At 40.8% G+C, this 22234-nt stretch overlaps 1 protein-coding gene across 3 annotated transcripts in view; it reads left to right on the top strand.

Annotated features, from left to right (window-relative positions):
• The window catches only part of dclk1a (doublecortin-like kinase 1a), a 317723-nt gene that overhangs the window by 226996 nt on the left and 68493 nt on the right, over nt 1-22234 (top strand). For all 3 annotated transcript variants that reach the window (XM_078545311.1, XM_078545312.1, XM_078545313.1), the window contains 5 exons: nt 8930-9017; nt 12032-12140; nt 13248-13305; nt 14377-14496; nt 14872-15018. In XM_078545311.1, the coding sequence (XP_078401437.1) occupies nt 8930-9017; nt 12032-12140; nt 13248-13305; nt 14377-14496; nt 14872-15018 (522 nt within the window). The remainder of the gene's footprint in view (nt 1-8929; nt 9018-12031; nt 12141-13247; nt 13306-14376; nt 14497-14871; nt 15019-22234) is intronic.

Here is a 22234-nt window from a genome sequence, read left to right on the forward strand (position 1 = left end):
CTATTATTTACATCCCTTTCAATTAGTTGATGACCACATAGCCTGGAAACAAAGAGTTGGTATCAATAAAAGTGACCATGAAGCTGTCGGATTGTTGTAAATACCAAATTGGTTCGCTAATGTCCTTGAGGGAAGAAACTTGCCATCCTTACCCAGTCTGGATTCTATGTGATTCCAGTTCCACAACAATGTGGTTGACTGTTAAGTGCCATATTTAGTGGCCTAGTAAGTCACTTAGTTGTGGCAGCATTCAAGTAGAAGGCCTCCACCAACTTCTTAGGCCAACTAGGGATGGACAACATCTGCAGCCTTGCCAGCAATGCCCACTCCCTAAGAATGAATGAAAAACAATAATAGAGGATTTCTTGTTAACATCTCTTATTCTTCAGATAGTTATGTAACCAGTATGCATAGGTACATAAATAGGAAATAATCTTAAAATCAGGAGTTGAGAATTGGTGATAGTAAAGGCGAGGTTTTACTGGCCCATTGGGTGGCAAACTAGGAGGCAGAGTCCAGTAAAATGTGATAGAGCCACTGCAGGAGAACTCTCAAATGCATGCCCACTGCAGGGCCATTTTACTAGTGGCAGGAAGGGCAGCAGTTTGACTGTTCGCCAACCAAGGCAGGTGGTCAATTAAACTAGTTAAAAGGCCCAACTGAGGGCCATTTTATTGACCACTAGCTGTGTTGAGGCACTTTTCCATTCTTGCCTCCTGAGGCTCCATGGTCCAAGGAGAGGGCACCCGGTCGCAATGGCTGCACCTGTGGCTCCAACATTGCTGCTGGAGGGGTTTCCCCAAGGGGCCAGTCTGCCTGGCCCCGGCACCGCAACAAATGTTTTATCTCCCCTGCGAGGGTATCTCAAAATGGCGGTGCCAGTTCTCCTTGCAGACATAGCAACAGCCTTCTCTCTTGGTGCTGCTGAGGCTGCAGAGCTGCTGGCCCCCTAATTGGGAAGTTGATTGGCAGTAATTATCATTTTATTATAAAGGCATTTACACTTGAAACAATAAGACATTGCTTATTTACTGCACAAATACAGCAACGTCGTGGTGAAGCAGACAGCAAAATGTTGTTTTAATCAAGCTAATGATGGAATGGCACAACTCGGACGGCAACCTTTTGATATTGACATTTAAATACACATCTACTCTTTGCCTGAATTCACTGGACAATTTATTCATAAAAAATAGCAAACATTATTAGCCTCACAGGTATTTTGAGAGCAAAATCTGGCCCAAAGTAATTCTACACAATTATTGTTTATATTTTCTTACTATAGTGAAAACCATCAGTAGTTTTGATTCAATTTTTCTTACGATGAGAGAGATGTGGCTATTTGTGTGTAGAGATCTTCTGGTTCTAAATTACCCACTCAAGTTTGAAATACTAAAAAATCCATAAATACAATAGTGTGTTTTTCAATTAATAACCATTAGTAAATAGATTATGCATTTGTTTGCATTGTAATTGGCTGCTCAGTGGCTGGTGATCCCCAGTAGGCATGTAAATTTTCCACGTAAAATTTGATTTGAAAACAATACTGCAAGTATGATGTCTGGCGCAGTCGCCTTCTGGTCCAATTATGACATAAGGAGCACAATTTGATTAAAGCAACTGCATTTGATCAGCTTTGTATTCCCTATTTTAGCACAGTATCTACTGTGGACTCCACTTTAACCACATTATGCAATACTCTGACAATATAACATTTACCTCTCGACATTGCTAATACAATAAACTGACAGCAATGCATACAAAATTGGAGTGTTGTGTTTTATCTTTATACCTTCTATTTCCTATTAATGCTCCTTTGTGTCACACAGCTATGTATGTATGACAGTAACCAGGAGTTGCAGCGCTGCAGTTTTCCTCCTAAACTTCAACATGTCTTGCTTTCTAGGTGCCTTATCCAATGCCTCTGTCTGTGTGAAATTGCTCTGAGAGGAATTGCATGCATTTTCTTTTTCCCCTCAAAGTGGGAAATGCCTCATTTACCACCCACTTCTTGTTGCCTTGAGAAAATGGTGGTGGGGCTTCTCTTTCGATCATTGGAGTCCTTGTGGTGATAGTGTTTCCACAATGTCGTTGGTAGAGCATATCAGTTTATTACTATAATCCTGCGAGATATATTACCATGTTTAGTTGGTATGTGGCTTTGAGTTAATGTTGTTCCCATGACATTACTGCTCTTGCCCTTCCCTGTGGTGGTCATTTTAGAGGAAAGTTTTTGAATTGCTACAGCTCATCATGTAGATCATCTAATCGGTTACATTGCAAAAATCGACATCCCTGTTTCGAAAAGTGCACATACTTTTTAAAATCTTATTGTTCATGGAAAGAGGCTATTAATGGCCAGATCAACATTTACTTCCCATCTCTAATTGCTCTTGAGAAGGTGTGTGTGGTGCTGTCAGGTAGAGTGTTCCAGGATTTTGAACCAGCAACAGTGAAGGAATTGCAATATAATTTCCAGTCAGGATGGTGTGTAACTTAGAGGAGAACTTGCAGGTAGTGATGTTCCCATGCACCTATTGCCCTTATCCTTCCAGGTGGTAGAAGTTATGAACTTGGGAGGTGCTGCAGTGCACCTTGTAGATGGTATATACGACAGCCACAGTGCATGAGTGGTAGAGTGATTGGACATTAAAAGTAGTGGATAGCGTGCCAATCAAAAGGAAAGATTTGCATCTATATAACACCTTTCATGACTACAGGATGTTCCAAAGTGCTTCACAGCCAATGGTGTACTTAAATCAAGCAGGCTGATTTGTCTTGGATGATGTTAAGTTCCTTGAATATTGTTGGAATGGCACCCATCCAGGCAAGTGGAGAGTATTCCATTGCATTTCTAACTTGTGCCATGTAGATAGTGGAAAGGCTTCGAGTCAGGAGGTGATTCAATTGCAGCAGAATATCTAGCCTCTGACCTGCCATAATATTTTTGTTGCTGGTCCAGTTAAGTTTATAGTTAATGATAACCCCCAGGATGTTGATGGTGGGGGATTTGGTAATGCCCATTTCATGTCAAGATGAGGTTGTTAGACTCCCTTTGTTGGAGATGGTCATTTGCTGGCACTTGTGTGGTGCAAATATTACTTGCCATTTAAAAGCCCAAGCCTGAATATTGTCCAGGTCTAGCTGCATGCAAGCTGGACTGTTTCATTATCCAAGAAGTTGCAAATAGAACTGAATGCTATGCAATCGTCAGCAAACATGCCTTAAGATAAAGGAAAGGTTGTTAATGAAACAGTTGAAGATGTTTGGGTCTAGAACACTTCCCTGAGGAACACCTGCAGCAATGTCCTAGTTTTGAGATGATCAGTTTCCAACAGTAACAACCATCTTCCTTTGTGCTAGGTATGATTCCCATTGGCCTCAATTTTGCTAGGGCTCCTTGATGCCACACTAGTTGAAATTCTTCCTTGATGCCAAGGGCAGTCATTCTCATTTCACCTCTGGCATTCAGCTCTTTGCTCTTGTTTGGACTAAGGCTGTAATGAAGGAGCCAACTGAACATCCCATTCCTCAATTCCAGCTGCAAGTCTTCTTCCCTTCAGAGCTGGAGGTCAGCACACAAGCTGTGACAGAATCTTTAGCACTTCTGAAGCTGCAGAATCCTATACAGCAATCTTGTCTCTGAGTTAACTCTACAGAAAACTTGTCTCATTACAGAAGATGAAGCTGTCTTGTCTCCATATCTTCAGTAATTCTTCCCATTGCCCATAGTGGAACAACTGCATGCAGAGAGAAGTGTGGCTCTCTTACCACTGCCTACAGAAAGTAGACGGTCTTTCCAAAATGTCTTTGGGCAATCATCTTTCTTTTCCTGACAGTCTGACAGGAAGTTGGTCATTTTTCCCTGCGTCATCTAAGTTAATTGAAATCTCAGATCATCAATGCTGTTTCAGGCTTCAACACACCTGTGACCGTCTTTGCTGGAGTTGAAGATCATTCCTCTTCTGAAGCTTTCTCCCAGAGTCCTTTTGAGGGAGCAACAAGTTCCTCAGAGTGTCCCGAGTTCTCTTCTAGTCCAAGAAGGTTCAAAGGTGCAGTCTTCTCTTTTGGATCAGTCTTTTGTTGAAAGTCTTCATTGTCCTTGTAGTTGTCATTCTGCAACCTACACTCTGCTCCCCAGCAATCCTGACAGCAATGCTGCTAAAGTGTTGTCCTGTTTTACAGGTGACAATGACCTACCAGATGCGGAAGAAAGCCCTCCTCCAAGCCGTTCTCCCTAAGGGTTGAGAATACTGTGAGAGATCGAATCTACCAGAACTGTGACTTGGGAAGGGGAAGGGGAAGAGTAGGAGTTGGAGTTGGGTAGAATCTGTAGTTGTAAAAAGGGAGTAACAGAAATGTAATGTAAATAGTTAAAGACATAGGGCTGAATTTTTCCGTTGGCGAGAAGGGGGCAGGGCCCACTTGCCGTCGCGAAAATGACGTGGGATGACATCGGGGGGAATCCCCGACGTCTTCCCGCCCCATTTAAATCTTCAGGAAGGTGGGGGCACAGCGCATTCAGCTGTCCACCCGCCGATCTGTCAATGGCCAATTGAGGCCATTGACAGGATAATTAAAACAATTAAAGGACCTGCCCGTCCAACCTTAAGGTTGGTGGGCAGGCCAAGAACCCTGGCGGGCTTCTGAAAAAACATGAAACCTCATCCACCAGCAGGTTTATTAAAGTTTTTGTGCAATTTATTAACATGTCCCATCCTTTTACTTTTCTATTTTTAAAGTTTGAAAATCTTTCAGCGATCTTCCTGAGGCAGCACTTTGCCTCGGAGATGTGCGCCCTTCCGTGCGCATGTGCGAAAAAGCGCACTCTCGCATTTGGGGAATCCACCCCGGCCCGCACAGGAAGCGCATAGCGCTTCCCGGCGGATGTCACGCCGGGCGGACCTTAATTGGCCCACCCACTTAAAATGGTGGTGGGGCCCGCTTCTCCGGCGGGGATCGGCTCCCCGCCCGCCAGAGGCTGGGTCAGGCCCGCTCGCCCAACAGGCAAAAAATTCAGTCCATAGTTTCGTATTATTGTTAAAAAGTGGGATAGTATACTTGGGGGGTGGTATAGTACAAAGGTTAATAGATGAGATATGCTAGTGTTTAATGTAGATGATGATGTACTACTGACAGTCAGTCATGTGTTAGACTCTCTCTCTCATGAAAGAGATTGGAATCATGCCTACTCTGCAACTTGCTTAGATGTAGTACCAATAAACAACTGTTAAGCAGATACCAGGGTATATCTACAGCCTGCCTAATAACAAAGTCCCATGCCAAGAGGTCAAGGTAGAAGGACCCATCTTGAAACAGGAGGAAGAAATTCTTTGACTATCATTAGTATCATTGAAGAAAACTCTAGAGATCATGCGGATAGTGGCTTGTGGCACTGGCTATCTCTGGAGAATTGAGCTAAGCTTGCATCGTGCTGCTAAAATGGAGACAACATGAACAAATTTCTCTCCTAATCATTGTAAATAAATATTTGGAGTTAAAGATAATGGATTGTGAATTTTATGGAAACAATAAATAACCTGCTGTTCCACCCTGACACCTTGGATGTTACAGACTTTGGCAGCACCATTTTTGACTTGCCAGTATGCTCACTACGACTAGTTAGAACTCCAGCAAATTTTGGCAGAAATTTGGCATTGGAAGATCAAGCTCAAAACTATAGCATTCATCACCAATATTGCCATTACTGTAAATTCCAGGCCATTATCTTTATAAAATATAGATTTTTGAAGCATAACTGTAGGTGGATGATAACGCTTATATGACAAGCAGATCAGAACTATGCGAAGTATTTTTAATCAAAACAGTGGTCAGTTGTGCTAGAGCACTTCAAATGACATCTCAGAAATGAATGTGCTCTTTCATATGTGTAGCTGTGTAATAATGAAACAGGTATATATTAAAAACACAAATTTCACATGAAGGGCTGGATTTTGTAGGGGATGGGGTTGACAGTGAACTGTCAGTATTCATTGTCATTTCCCTGACTGAAACTGACTGGAACCTCAGAATACTGCGAAGATTAGTGCAGAAATCCTGAAGTTGCAGCCTGTTATTCAGAGTACCAGCACAATCTGGACTGTGGACATCCCCCGGAGCCGGCAGTCATTGAAATCACAGAGATATTCAACTTTATTGCTCTCACATCGGCATTTGAACCCCCTTAAAAAGTTACACTTTGTTCAATCAGGTGTCACCATGTTTTTAAAAATGATGTGTTTTGTAAAATTTGATGATCAACAGAACTGGCACTGAAAAAATAATTTTGTAATCTTGGAGTGCTGTTAATTCATAGACTTTTTTCAGCTATGTTTTTAAATTTAAAAAAAAAAATTTCAGAATATTTTTACTTAACTATTGCTGGAAAAAGACATTTTGTCGAAGCCTTTTGTTTTGCATTCATCAGGACAATTGCAAGAATATCAACATCAGTGGAAGCAACAACTTTATACTGTGAGAAGAGAGTGCTGATTAGTTGGCAATCTTCTACACACATTGCGCTTGTTTCAGCTAAACAAAATAAGTGATAGCCATTCACTGGTTCATTCCTCAGGGCAATGCCTTGAGCCAATCAAAGTCAAGTTGCCTGGTTTAAAATTTCAAACAATGTTTGGCAGTTAACCGTCAATCATGATTAACTGGTGCATTCTCCATGGCAACACCTCTACCAATCAGCGTCCACTTGCCAACCAATCAGCACTCTCCATGTATATGCCCCAATCTTTAATTTGCTCCACATAAGAGAGATTTTAAAAGTGCTTTTTGTTTTTTTTGGGGGGGGGGGCGTGGTTGGGTGATATCAGTGAAAATCCTTTAATTTCTTTGGCAAGGGTTCTCACCACTGACCTCAATCTAGTCTCACTGAGAAGTCTAGTCATTTCTCTAGAGAGAGTTTCATCTCAGACACTGTGCAGTGATACTGCAACTGATTGCAATGTTCTTTACTGGGCATTCACAGTGAGGAGGTGTCAGCTGTGGCTCAGTTCATAGCACCCTCGCCTTTGAATCAGAGGGTTGTGGGTTCATGTCCCACTCCCAGAAAAAAAACCAAGAACTGTGAATGTACTCGAAAGAGTTGCAATCTGTGACTGTTGATAACTCAAAAGAGTTTAAATGTTGTTCAAGCCGCCAGGAACTCTACATTCACAGTGTGGAGCAACAATGATGTCACTGGGCTACCCAAGCAACCAATCGTATTTAACTATTTTTTACGGACGGACAGACAGGCAGCAAAAAGCACTGAAGTAAAATCACTTTTAACGATTTTTACAGAGATTAGGATGTACACAGGATGAAGGTAGGAGATAAAATATTCAGAAAGATCATTTTTTAAAAATATAAAAACATGGCTTAAAAATCTACTAATTAAGCAGTTTAAAAGCCGTGATTACAAATTATTTTTTCAGGGCAAGTTCTGTTGTTAAACAAATTTTAATAATCACATTGCTGTTTAAAAAAAAACAGTTACACCTGATTGAACGAGGTATAACTTTACACAGGGTTTCTAACGGCAATGTGGGAGCTGGAAAAGTTGTAATTCTAGCTGATTTCAGTGATTGTTGGCTGTGGTGCAGGACAGCCTGTAACAGACCCCTGAGCAGCAGACTACAGTTTCAGGAATTCCATGCTAATCTGCGCGTGCCTGATATCCCAAAATTACAAGCAGTTTTGGGGGGTAAAGATGGTAAATACTGACAATTCATTATCAATATTTCCTAAGTTATAGCAGTGACTACACTTCAAAAGCACTTCATTGGCTGTAAAGCGCTTTGGAACATCAGGTAGTCATGAAAGATGCTGTAGAAATGCAAGTCTCTTTTATACAATTATTCACAACCGTGGTTATACACTAACTGACAGAACATTTATACTCTGTTACGCTGGATGAATAATGTAAAATTTCTGTTGCATGAAGAGAAAGTTTTTGTTATATTGTGCTTGAGCACCTTGGAGAACTATTTTACAATTTTCAGTGAAAATTTGACTGCTTCTGGGTACATTGGCCTAAATTTTTAGATCGACCGGCGGGCCCAGGATTGACTGGGAAACAGACCGCCGACCACGATTGGCCCCCGACCGAGATTTCATGCTGGCTGGCCAATTAACGTGAAGCACGCGCTGAGAAGCTCAGCGCTGTCAGGGTGGGGAGCGGGAGGAGAGTGGGCGATGGTGTCAATGTGGGCGCGGGCCAGGACTGAGAGAAAGCTCCCTGAAGGCAGAGAGCTGCTTCAGGGAGCTGAAGACCTGAAAAATCAAAAATAAAGGTTTCAGGAGCAGTGAAAGAAAGTGTGCATGCATCATAATAAATCACCTGAAAATTTAGCTACTGAAAATGCTGTCCACAGAAATGTATTTATATTTTATTTCATCATGGAAACCTCATGCTACCCCTGGATGAGGTTTGAGGAAAAATGTAAAGGCTGTCTGGCCGATTCACCAGTCCGCCAACTGTAAGGTTGGGCGGGAATTGCGCTGTTAATGGGCTTAATTGCCCTCTTAATTGTCGGTGGGCACGGTTCTGACTTTTGCGCGCGCCCACTGACAGAAATTTCGCCTGAGCGCGGGACGACCTCGGGACGCTCGCCCGACGTCATCTTGCGCGATTTCACGCCAGAGCGGGTCAGGCGCGCACCCACTTGATCAGCGTAAAATTTTTTCCCACTAATACGATAACATTTTCAGACTTCCAACACTATCAAAGGGAATGGACTAGAATTCTGCATTTGACAATTTGCTTATACGATTGAATAAAGAGATCTAATTCATACAGACCCAAAGTGTTAACTCTCTTTCTCTCTCTACAGATGCTGCCAAAACTGCTGAGTATTTCCAGCATTTTCTGTTTTTTTTATTTAAGATGACTTTTCTTGCATTCATCCACTGCAAATACATTTCTTTTTTCTGCTAGAGTTCTCAGCATGGTGGATCCTCAACATCTCTGGCATCAACCAAAGTTTGCAGCTCCATGGATGACAATGATGGGCCTGGTTGTGAAGGTAAAGATCAAACCACTGAACCAATGTTCTTTTAACAGGTGGCATTATGATATTGATACCATTGCAGAGCTTCTTGTTGCTAAATTATTTTTGATATCAATTATGTTGTTACCCGTGAACCTTCCAGTTTAGTTAGAGAGAAGATTTTGCATCAGAGATTGGAGAAAGATGAGTTTGGAATTTAACCCGGAGGAAGGGAGGGAATGCGAGTCGGTGAGATTAGGTTTCCCAGCCTCAAAGCAAAACAGAGTAGGGGTGAGTGGGTGAGGAAGATTGGAGTCCAGAGCTGGGGAAAGTCTAGGCCTGGGAGAGATCAGAAGAGTCATGAGGGAGATTGGGTGCATCGAGGAGAAGATCGGAAGGTGTCGTGGGTTGGCTGATCATAGAGATATTACCTCCTTGTCCAGCAGTCCTTGCCTCCTTTAAGCCAGCAGGTTTTATCGAGGCTTGGAAAACTCGACCAGCCAGAGTAAAGTTTAAATCAGTGGTTACACATGAGACACACTGCCTCAACATGATATTTGAATTGACAACCTGCCTCCTGTGAGTGGGTTTATAAGTTCATAAAAAATAAGAGCAGGAGTAGGCCATTTGACCCATTGAACCTGCTCTGCCATTCAATAAATTTATGGCTGATCTGATTGTGGGTCAAAATCCTGGAACCCCCTTCCTGACAGCACTGTGAGTATACCTACACAACATGTAGGTTCAACTAGGTGGCTCACCGCTACCTTCTCAAGGGCGATTAGAGATGGGCAATAAATGCTGGCCTCGCCATCGACACTCACAGCCGGTAAAACAAGAAATATAATCGTGTCCTTAACTGCATTTTCCTGGCTGGCCCCCATAACCCTCAACTCCCTTGTAGATCAAAAGTCTATGTAGCTCAGCCTTGAACATAAGAAATAGGAGCAGGATGACCCAGCCTCCCCTGCCTTCTGTGTAAGAGAATTCTGAAGACTAACAATCCTCTGAAAGGCAAAAATTCCTTGTCATCTCCATCTTAAATGGGAGATCCCTTATTTTTAAATTGTGCTCCCTAGTCCTAGATTCCCCCATGAGGTGAAACATCCTCCCAGCATCTACCATGTCAAGCCCCCTCAGAATCTTATATGTTCCAATAAGATCATCTCTCATTTTTCTAAACTTCAGTGAATATAGGCTTAACCTTTCCTCAAAAAACAAACCCTTCATCCCAGGAATCAGCCTCATGAACGTTCACTCAACTGTTTCCAATTCCAGTTGTACACATTACATAGTTAGGTGTGGTCTCACCAATGCAGTTTTTTTTTCTTTATTCTTTCCTGGGATGTGGGTGTCACTGGCAAGGCCAGCGTTTGTTGCCCATCCCTAATTGCCCTTGATCTGTTTGGCTTTTTTGGCCATTTCAGGAGGCATTTAAGAGTCAACCACACTGCCTCTTGGAGTCACATGTAGGCCAGACTGGGTAAGGATGGCAGATTTCCTCCCATTAGTGGACCAGATGGATTTTTACAACACTCATTGATAGCTTTATGGTGACTATTACAGAGACTAACTTTCAATTCCAGATTTTATTTATTGAATTCAAATTCCACCAGCAGCCATGGTGGGGTTTGAACCCATATCCCCAGGGTATTAGCCTGGGCCACTGGATTACTAGTCCAGTGACATTACCACAACACCACTATCTTCCCTATTTTTATACTCCATCCCCTTGCAATAAAGGCCAATGTTCCATTTGCCTTCCTAATTACATGCTGTACCTGCATGCTAACTTTTTGTGATTCATCTACAAGGACACCCGGACTCCTCTGTATTGCAGAATTCTGCAGTTTCTCTCCATTTAAATAATATTCTGATTTTCTGCTCTTCCTGCCAAAGTGGACAATCTCAAATTTTCCCACATTATATCCCATCTGCCAAATTTTTGTCCATTCACTTAGCCTATCTATATCCCTTTGCAGACTCTTTGTATCCTCGTCACAACTTGCTTTCCTACCTATCTTTGTATTATCAGCAAATTTGGTTGCAATACATTCAGTCCCTTGATCCAAGTCCTTAATATGGATCTTTGGGTTGGGATTCAGATTTTTAACATTTTTAAATCCACCTGACCAAAGCCTGTTTTAGGAGTTGAAACTCCCTCCCGTGATTTTTATAGGGAGCTTTGTGTATATACCTTGCTGGAACTCTTTACAACAGGATATTCATCTTACAATAAAAGGCAAAGATTTTAACAAGTCTAACAATCTTTTGTTTATTTCTAATGGTCCAGTTATTAATAGAGACAAAGCACACAAAATACATTTATCGTAAATTGGATGATGTTTACTACTTGTTTTGAACTACGCACTTCATCATGAATTGAGAGGTATTTTCACCTGGGCATTAGTGGTAGATGCACCTGTTTCCTAGGATTCCCAACTTAAAATAAGAAGGTTCCCATGTAGGATATGATTTACATGACAGCTCTTGTTTTGATCATTTTATCATCCTCTTTTGCGATAATTCCTGTGTTCAGGTTTCTCTATTCAATGGTTACTTTTCCATCGTATTTTGTTGATTTCTATTCTGATTTATAAAATGCTGTAGTCCTACATTTGTCTCACAAACTTTCAAATTTTGTGATAAATTAATAAAGTTGCAGTTCAATAAATGAAAAGTGTATAATATATTTGCACAATGATTTTTAGGAAGAATGATTTATGTGCAAATTTTTAGCAGAGGCACAGTACCAAAGTAAATGCTTATTGCTCACCTAATACTGAACATTTTGTATTTTAAAACATTTTAGCCTAAAAATTATTGTTGGCAATATTAGTGGATCAGCAGATCATATGATTCCTCTTGTAGTTATTCCATTAAACGCATTAACCCATTTAATATAAACTGTTTAAAACCTACATTAAAGGAGAAAGTATTGAGTATTTTTCCACTAATATAACCAACAGTAATTTACAGGTCTTTGTCTTTACATAAAAACCTAGCTTTTGTGACATGGTCATAAGTTTAACTAGTGCTCATTCTTGCAGAAGCTGTCGAGGAAATGTTCCAAGTGCCAGCATCCATAGCTGAACGTTACAAAGTTGGAAGGACTATCGGGGATGGAAATTTTGCGATTGTGAAAGAATGTATAGAAAGGTTTGTATGTAACCATGTTAAAGCAGACTTCAGCTGTTTGAGCTGAAATGTTAAGAGTAGATTTTCCTCAAAGCTGTGCTGGGGGAATCAATGATCCCCCTGCATAATGCAGTCAAAGAATCCAGTTAGATCAGGTCTCCTACCTCTTGTAGGCAAGTCCAAATGTACTACTTTTAATAAAGTGAGGCCATTTTTGGCCTCGTGAATTAGATCTTGCTTCATCCAACAGATGGATGATTGTAGGGGATCCTGAAAGTAGCTGATGCTTTGGCCATGTGAACTGGAGGGTCCGCATGAGCTGTGGACCCAGGCTGCAAACATATCAGGTGAGTAAACACATTTTGTAATGTCCCCCCTTTCCCCACAGATGAATAGATGTACAGCTGTCTTCTGGCAATGGTAAGAGGTTGTAATCTTGGTGCTAGGAGTGCTGATGCAGGCCTGAGACACCTGCATTGCTTGGCAATTTCCCCCTGGATGTTGGTACACAAGGCACAGCCTGAGACAGGTCTGTGAATAGAATGCACCCAAGGCATGCAAAAGCACAATTCAGGAAAAAGAAGGTAGCTTCTTTTTCATGGACACAGTGCACACACATAGGAAAATATAACCCCTTCATTTTTAACTTAAAAGTTATTGTATTACATATATCATGTCTTTGAATGGAAGTATATATGTTTAGTATTGTTGAAAAGAGGGACATGTCAAAGCTTTTCGGCTTGCTCTCAACAGGACGCTTCGCAAGAGTACCAATATGAGGGGAAAACAACAATTTCAAACAATGCCTAGTAGTTAACTGTCAGTCATCATCCCTGGTGCATTCTCTATGGCAATGTCTGTACCAATCAGAGTCCACTTGCCAACCAATTAGCATTCTCTTCACATGCAGTATAAATAGTCGTTTTCCCCTTATATTGGTATTCTTGTGAAATGTCCTGATGAGTGCAAGACAAAAAGCCTTGACATGTCTCTTTTTTTCAGCAATTCTCAGGTTCTGTACTATCAAACGACTATATATATGAAACTGTGTGCAGCAAATCAAAGTGACTTTTCTAATTGATACTTATGCTGTGTTATCATTTTAATACTTTATTTTCTTTCCATTAGGTCAACTAGTAGAGAATATGCTTTGAAAATTATTAATAAAAGCAAGTGTAGAGGCAAAGTGAGTATTGAAAGAATTATTTTACTCAAATGCTGGAAATAGAATATTAAATCCCCGGAATATTGAAACTGTTTTCTGTGAAAGGGAAGCTCGGTAGAGGACTTGTGGTTTGAATCTCAGCATTGATTAGCCTATGTTCATTCATGTCCTTATTAGATAAATTATGGCGCTTCTTGGATGAGTAACCATTGTGTGAGAGCAGTGGAGTGTTCCATCTCAGAGTGGAGCAAAACATGTCAGACCACAAGTACTGCACAGATAATATGTCTTCTGCTGTCTACCCTTGGAAAACGCTGAAAGAGATGGGAAAGATACACCCGGCCCCAAAACTTGAAAGAAGTAAATACTGTTAGCAAAGTCAAATAATGCCTTTCAATAATTTTTTTCTGCCAAGTAGTAAAACTGACCTATCATGCATCAGATAGGTAAAGTACAAATTAGTAACTGTACAGGACAAAATAATGGATTATCAGAAATTAAGACAAGAATATACCATTCAGACTATTAAATCTACTTTTTAAAAATTTATTCATGGGATGCAGGCTTTGCTGGCTAGGCCAGCATTTATTGCCCATCCCTAATTGCCCTTGTAGTGGTGAGCTGTCGTCTTGAACCGCTGCAGTCCATGTGTGTAGGAACACCCATAGTGCTGTTAGGAAATGCTGTCAGCCATGCCAACATATATCATCTTAATCTCAATTCCCTGCACTTTCTTCATATGCTCCCTCTTTTAAACACAAATCTGCCCATGAATCCTAATAAGAAGGGAATTAACCCAAATTTATTGTTGTTGTTGTTGTTAAGTCTCTGCAACCTGATTATCATTCTGGACTTCTGTCTAAGCTAATAAATTCTTTCTAAAGTGGAGCTTTCAGAAAATAAAATGTTAACTGAGGGTTTAGCCAGCACACTGTACAACTATGGATAACGTACTTTGCTTTTATGTTACTGCGGGTGATGAAGAATAATCCCAGCATCCAAATAGCATTTTTGATTATTTTGATTTTGTCAGGGAAAGCATATCAACCTAAGAATGTTGGATTAAGAAAATGCTTCTTATGCCTCTGACAGGAGCACATGATCCAAAATGAGGTATCCATCTTACGGAGAGTTAAACATCCAAACATTGTTCTTTTAATTGAAGAGATGGATACACCAAGTGAACTTTATCTAGTCATGGAACTTGTCAAGGTATGACCATTTTGTTGAGAAATGTGAGTCACCGAATGAAATACATCTTTTAAGAAAAAAATCTGGCGGTTTTGTACTCCAATTGTATTTCATGGAGATCTATCCTCAGATGAATAAGGCATGTTCGTACTTAAACAAGAAACCTTAGTTAACTCTTTACTGCAAAGAAAAGATGCGAGATTGATTGGGAAAGCATTCTGATTTAGTTGCATTTTAATTTGTTTTGTGAAAAGGATCTCAAATTAAAGCATCTTAAATATATATGAATATATTATTAATGACAATAACTTGAAAGTAGCAGAAATAGTTCTATTGGAATATTTGGTAGGAAACATACATCACAAATTTAGACATGCAGTGGTATTTATTCTTCAGGGTGGAGACCTTTTTGATGCAATTACTTCCACCAACAAATACACAGAGCGTGATGCCAGTGGAATGCTGTACAATCTGGCCAGTGCTATCAAATACCTGCATAGTCTTAACATCGTACATAGGGACATCAAACCAGAGAATCTATTGGTAAGTTATGAAAGTTTAAAGAAATATCCTTAAATAATTACTTACAATAAGACAACACAAACAAACAAACCTACTGATCAATGCTTTGAAACAATGTGATAAAGAAGTCCAAGCTAAGGAAGGAAATGATTGGCATTTTTATAACAGATTTTGGGAATATTCGCTATTTTTGGTAAATCATGAATTGATGGTTGTATTTATAATTCTGTTACAAATGGAAGTACAGGAGATCTCCCCTTTGTGACTCCTGAAAGTCTGCCATACTTACCTGATTTGGCTTGTATGTGACTCCAGGGCCACAACAGCGTGGTTGACTGTTAACTTCTATTCAAGTTATCCAAGGAGAAGGCCTACCACCAACTTCTCAGGGCAACTAGGGATAGAAAATAAATAAAAGCAAAAAACTGCGGATGCTGGAAATCCAAAACAAAAACAAAAATACCTGGAAAAACTCAGCAGGTCTGACAGCATCTGCGGAGAGGAACACAATTAATGTTTCGCATCCGTATGACTCTTCAACAGAACTAAGGAAAAATAGAAAAGAGGTGAAATATAAGCTGGTTTAAGGGGGGATGGGACAGGTAGAGCTGGATAGAGGGCCAGTGATAGGTGGAGATAACCAAAAGCTGTCATAGACAAAAGGACAAAGAGGTGTTGAAGCTGGTGATATTATCTAAGGAATGTGATAATAAAGGTACAGATAGCCCTAGTGGGGGTGGGGGTGGGGGGAAGGGATCAAAATAGGCTAAAAGGCAGAGATAAAACAATGGATGGAAATACATTTTAAAAATAATGGAAATAGGTGGGAAAAGGACTACATTGGAGAGACCAAACGCAGACTGGGTGACTGCTTTAAGGAACACCTTTGGTCTGTCCGCAAGCATGACCCAGACCTCCCTGTCGTTTGCCATTTCAACACTCCACCCTGCTCTCATGCCCACATGTCCGTCCTTGGCTTGCTGCATTGTTCCAGTGAAGCTCAACACAAACTGGAGGAACAGCACCTCATCTTCCGACGAGGCACTTTACAGCCTTCCGGACTGAATATTGAGTTCAACAATTTTAGATCATGAACTCTCCTCCATCCCCACCCCCTTTCCGATCCCCCTTTTTTTCCAATAATTTATATAGATGTTTCTTTTCCCCCCCTATTTCCATTATTTTTAAATGTATTTCCATCCATTGGTTTATCTCTACCTTTTAGCCTATTTCGATCCCTTCCCCCCACCCCACCCCCACTAGGGCTATCTGTACCTTTATTATCACATTCCTTATATAATATCACTAGCTGCAACACCTCTTTGTCCTTTTGTCTATGACATCTTTGGGTTATCTCCACCTATCACTGGCCCTCTATCCAGCTCTACCTGTCCCATCCCCCCTTAAACCAGCTTATATTTCACCACTTTTCTATTTTTCCTTAGTTCTGTTGAAAAGTCATACGGATGCGAAACATTAACTGCGTTCCTCTCCGCAGATGCTGTCGGACCTGCTGAGTTTTTCCAGATATTTTTGTTTTTGTTTTAGAAAATAAATGGCCTTGCTGATAACACCCACAACCTGAGAATGAATTTTTGAAAAAAACTTACGCTTTACCTGTCCTCTTAAGTGGATGTAGCAGTTCCCATGCATTACTCGAAAAAGTGTGGGGGAGTTCTAGGGCTAGATTTTCACGGTCCTGTTTGGGACCAAACAGAGGCGGGACTGGAATAAAAAGGCCACTCAGCAGCACGCCTGGAATTTCTGCCCTCAGCCATTCTCACGAGGGCAGAGGAGGGAGCGGGCTCCATATCTGTGCTCATTAAGTTGATTCATGACAGTGTTGTGATTGGAAGTTGTAATTACCCCTTAATGTGTTTGCAAGGTTGTATTTCTGCCAACTGACAAGCTGTCAAATAAAAGATCAGCATTGTAAATTTGGAAAAGTATTAGATGTGTTAAAAAAAATGCCCATTTAATGCATGAAAAAGGGAATTTCACACTATTGAAAAGATAGCCTAGTATGATAACAATGTGAAAATGTTTAATCTTTTCCCATTGCTTTTATGTATTCAATCTAGACATCTGTGATAACAATTCTGAAGTCCATTTATTTACTTGGGGATCTTGGTTGCAATCCAACTGTCTAATTGTTTGACAAGTACTTGACGTTGTTTACAGATCTGGTTTGAAGAGTCTGTTTGTTTACTTAGGGGGTTTTGTGAGCTATCCAATGGCTTTGAACCGTTATAATAGGGCTTCTGAGTCCTCTTCATGCAGTATATAATGGGTGAGGGGGTAGGATAAGGGGGTTTAAAGTGGTCAGACAGTTCAACTGTATATGGATAAGCTGCTGGTTGCATTGGAAACACCAGTCCGAGGTATTTTTTTTTTGCAAATGGAGGTGGGCCTTTTATCCCACTCGCATTAGAGTCAGCCTGCCTCCATTTTAGTAGGCCCGTCTCCAAGTCACTTAAGGTCTGGATCACTGTAAGATCCCATTTCCCGGTCGTCTCGAGACAAAGTGGGGGAATCACGATGGTGGGACTAGTCCAGTCTTCTGATTCCCACCTCCAAAATGAAAATCCAGCCACTGGTGTTCAGGTAAATATTTACCCCTTAACCACCAAAAAAAATGCACATCAACTGGCTATTCATCCCATTAGAATACAAAAGCAAAGAGGTTAGAATAAAAAGAAGCAAGGGATTTGTGATAAGTCTATAAATCATGGTTAGGCCCCCTCTGGACAATTATGCCCAATTCTCAGAAGGTACTTTAGGATGGACGTCAAAGCCTTGGAGAGGGTACAGAAGAGATTTGCTGGAATGGTACCAATGATACAGGACTTCAGTCATGTCAAGAAACTGGATAAGCTGGAATTGTTCTCCTTACAGCAGAGAAGGTCCAGAGGAAATTTAAGAGATATCCAAAATCTTGAAGGGTTTTGATGGAGCAAATAAGGTGAAACTGTTCCTAGCTGCAAAGGGCCCAGATTGAAGGCAATTGTCAAAAGAGCCAGTAGCAATATAAGGAAACACTTTTTATGCAGAGATCAGGAATCCATTGCCTGAAAGGGTGGTGAAAGCAGATTCAGTAATAACTTTCAAAAGGTAATGAGCTAAATACATCATGAAAGGGAAAATTTTGCAGTGATATGGGGATAGAGCAAGGGATTGGGACTAATTGACTAGTTCTTTCAAAGAGCCAACACAGGCACAATGGGCCAAATGTCCCCTGGTGCATCATTTTATGATTATATTTGTGGGACAATACTGTACACAAATTAACTGCTGCATTTGTATACAAAGTAAAAGTGACTATACTTCAAAAGTAATTAATAGGCTGTAAAGTCCTAGTGATATGAGACGTGATGTATAAATGCTAGTTCCTTCTTTAACACAACCTGGAAACATTGGAATACTATTCCCTTCATCATTTACATTTCCACTGACTTTATGACAATGGATCAGTCACTTAATCCTATCTCTGACACAAAAACAGAATTACCTGGAAGAACTCAGCAGGTCTGGCAGCATCGGTGGAGAAGAAATCAGTTAACGTTTCGAGTCTTCATGACCCTTCGGCAGAACTGAGTATAGTTAGGAGAAAGGTGAAATATAAGCTGGTCTAAGGTTGGGGGGGCGAGGGGAGAGAGAAGTTGAGCTTAGGGTGATTGTGGAGATAAGCAAGCAGTGATAGGAGCAGATAATCAAAAGATGTCACAGACAAAAGGATCAAAGAGGTGTTGAAGGTGGTGATATTATCTAAGAAAAGTGCTAATTAAGAATGGAAGGCAGGATACTCAAGGTACAGCTCTAGTGGGGGTGGGGTGGATTCTTCTTTTCCCACCTATTTCCATTATTTTTAAATCTAAAATTAAAACTTTGTTAGTCTTTCCACCCCACCCCAACTAGAGCTGTACCTTGAGTATCCTGCCTTCCATTCTTAATTAGCACTTTTCTTAGATATTATCACCACCTTCAACACCTCTTTGATCCTTTTGTCTGTGACATCTTTTGATTATATGCTCCTATCACTGCTTGCTTATCTCCACAATCATCCCACCCTCAATTTCTCTCTCCCCCCACCCCCCCACCTTAGACCAGCTTATATTTCACCTTTCTCCTAACTATACTCAGTTCTGCCGAAGGGTCATGAAGACTCAAAACGTTAACTGATTTCTTCTCCACCGATGCTGCCAGACCTGCTGAGTCTTCCAGGTAATTCTGTTTCTGTTTCTGTTTTTGATTTGGATTTCCAGCATCCGCAGTAGCTTTTAGCTTTTTGTTTTAATCCTATCTCTGGTCTTGTGACAGGATTGAAATTGGTATTTGCTCAAGGTTTGATCAGAAACCTTAAAAATAATCCATCTTTATTACTGCTTTACTGAAAACTTACAGTTGCATATAAATTCACACCATCACAAATACTTTGCAGATTGAATTTACTATTCTATAGCACTTCTTATCTAGCTGCAGTAGCAATCTTTATGTTCTATACCATCATGTTTCTTTCAAATGGTTACCGTTGTGCATATCATTAGCTATATACTTGCTGTAAGAGTAATTCAAAGGAATTCATTTGACATTTTTAAAAATATGCTCAAGGCTTTTTTTCTCCCCAGGTAGGGTTATCTAATATTACGTAACAGTTTAATTAGATGAGAAATATTATGTTTGGAGCAAAATAGGAACATTAATGTGCTAATGAAGCAAATAGTTCTAAGTCTTGGAGATAGATTATCATTATGTAATATGCTAATTACAAACATAGATCTGGGTCTATAGAATACCAGATTTGACAGATCACAAATTGCATACTTACAGATTAACATCAATTTTAGCTAAAAGTCATGCTAGGGAAGGTTTCCGCTATTGCTAATGATATAATGTTAGTTAATACTATTTTGAAGTATGCTTTTGGCCATCTTAACTGCAGCTTCGGTCTAACATCTACTCGGCAATGTGGAAAATTTCCCGGGTATGTCCTGTACACAAAAAGCTGGACAAATTGAACCCAGCCAATTAGTGCCCCATCAGTCTACTCTCGATCATCAGTGAAGTGATGGAAGGGGTCATCAAGAGTGTTTTCAAGCAGCACTTGCTTAGCAATAACCTGCTCACTGACGCTCAGTTTGGGTTCCGCCAGGGCCACTCGGCTCTGGTCCTCATTACAGCCTTGGTTCAAACAAGGACAAAAGATCTGAACTCCAGAGGTGAGGTGAGAGTGACTGCCCTTGACATCAAGGCAGCATTTGACTGTGTGGCATCAAGGAGTCCTAGCAAAGCTGGGGTCAATGGGAATCAGGGGGAAACTCTCCGCTGGCTGGAATCATACTGAGCACAAAGGATGATGGTTGTGTTTGCTGGAAGTCAATCATCTCAGTTCCAGGACATCACTGCAGGAGTTCCTCAGGATAGTGTCCTGGGCCTAACCATCTTCAGCTGCTTCATCAATGACCTTACTTCCATTATAAGGTCAGAACTGAGAATGTTTGCTGATGATTGCACAATGTTCAGCACCATTCGCGACTCCTCAGATATTGAAGCAATCTGTGACCATATGTAGCAAGACCTGGATGATATCCAGGCTTGGGCTGACAAGTGGCAAGCAATATTCACACCACACAAGTGCCAGACAATGACCATCTCCAACAAGAGAGAATCTAACCAGCATCCCTTGACATTCAGTGGCATTACCATCACTGAATCCCCCACTATCAACATCTCGGAGGCTACCCATTGACCAGAAACTGAACTGGACTAGCCATATAAATACTGTGACTACAAGAGCAGGTCAGAGGCTAGGAATCCTGCAGCGAGTAACTCACCTCCTGAGTGCAGCTCCAACATCACTCAAGAAGCTTGACACCATCCAGGACAAAGCAACCTGTTTGATTGGCACCACATCCACAGCATTCACTCCCTCCACCACCAATGCACCGTGGCAGCAGAGTGTACCATCTACAAAATGCACTGCAGGAACTCACCAAGGTTCCTTAGACAGCACCTTCCAAACCCACGACAGCTACCATCTAGAAGGACAAGGGCAGCAGATACATGGGAACACTACCACCTGGAAGTTCCCCTCCAATTTACACACCATCCTGACTTGGAAATATATCGCCGTTCCTTCATTATCGCTGGGTCAAAATCCTGGATCTCCCTCCCTAACAGCACTGTGGGCATGCCTACACCACATAGACTGCAGTGGTTCAAGAAGGCAGCTCACCACCACCACCTTCTCAAGGGCAACTGGGGATGGGCAATAAATGCTTACTTAGCCAGCGATGCCCTCATCCCACGAATGAATCAAAAAATATCAAATTCAGAATTATAAATGCTAGGCTGGGCTGTTCCTATGTAAACTGTTCGTCAAAAAGAAAACATTGTTACACTTGTAAATTATTGCACTGAAAAATTTATGGGATACTGGCACCTAATTGACTCAAACAAAGACAGCAGAAATTCACAACTGAATATGTAATAAACCTACCAAGGAAGAAAGAAGGAGCTTATTACATAACATAACATGAAGTGCAGTCATTGGTATAATATAGGAAAGTGCAGCAGCCAATTTGAGCACAGTAAAGTTCCCCAAACAACAGTGGCTTACTGATCAGATAATGTGTTTTAGAGATTCTTTTTGGCCAGGATACTGGGAGAACTACCCACCTTTTCTTTGAATAGTGTCATGGGATGCTTTGTATAAAACTGGAAGAGCATCTCCAACAGTGTAGCACTCCTCCTGTCCTGCATTGATGTGTCAGCCTTGATTTTGTGCTGAAGTCTTTCTAACTTAAGGGTAAGAATGTACAGACTACTGAGCCATGGCTGAGACTCCATCAAGTAAGTTATGAAAATTACTCATGATGGCTTATCTAGGAGATATTAGAATGGAAAATCAGCAGGTAGAAAACGGGAGCCAACTATAATTGAGGAAAAAGGAACCTAATGAGCTTTTAAAATCTTTTAGACTGATATCTTGCTTTGCAAGGAAATGTACTAAAAATAGGTTTTGAACAAAATAAACAACTAAAAATGCATAATTTACAACAAACATCAATAAATTTTCAAAATTTCAGTTTAAGACAGCCTACCTAATACACTATATACAAAAAGAAAGATAACATATGAAAACAGTTTTTGAGTGTTTGCAAGATTGGTCATACCTGTTCAAGTGCTGGGATTTGATGTTTTTAAGCTCTAGTCCACCTCAGGAATACCTCTGTACAGG

The sequence above is a fragment of the Cetorhinus maximus genome, chromosome 7, assembly GCF_964194155.1.
Source record: "Cetorhinus maximus chromosome 7, sCetMax3.hap1.1, whole genome shotgun sequence".
Classification (NCBI taxonomy): Eukaryota; Metazoa; Chordata; class Chondrichthyes; order Lamniformes; family Cetorhinidae; genus Cetorhinus; species Cetorhinus maximus.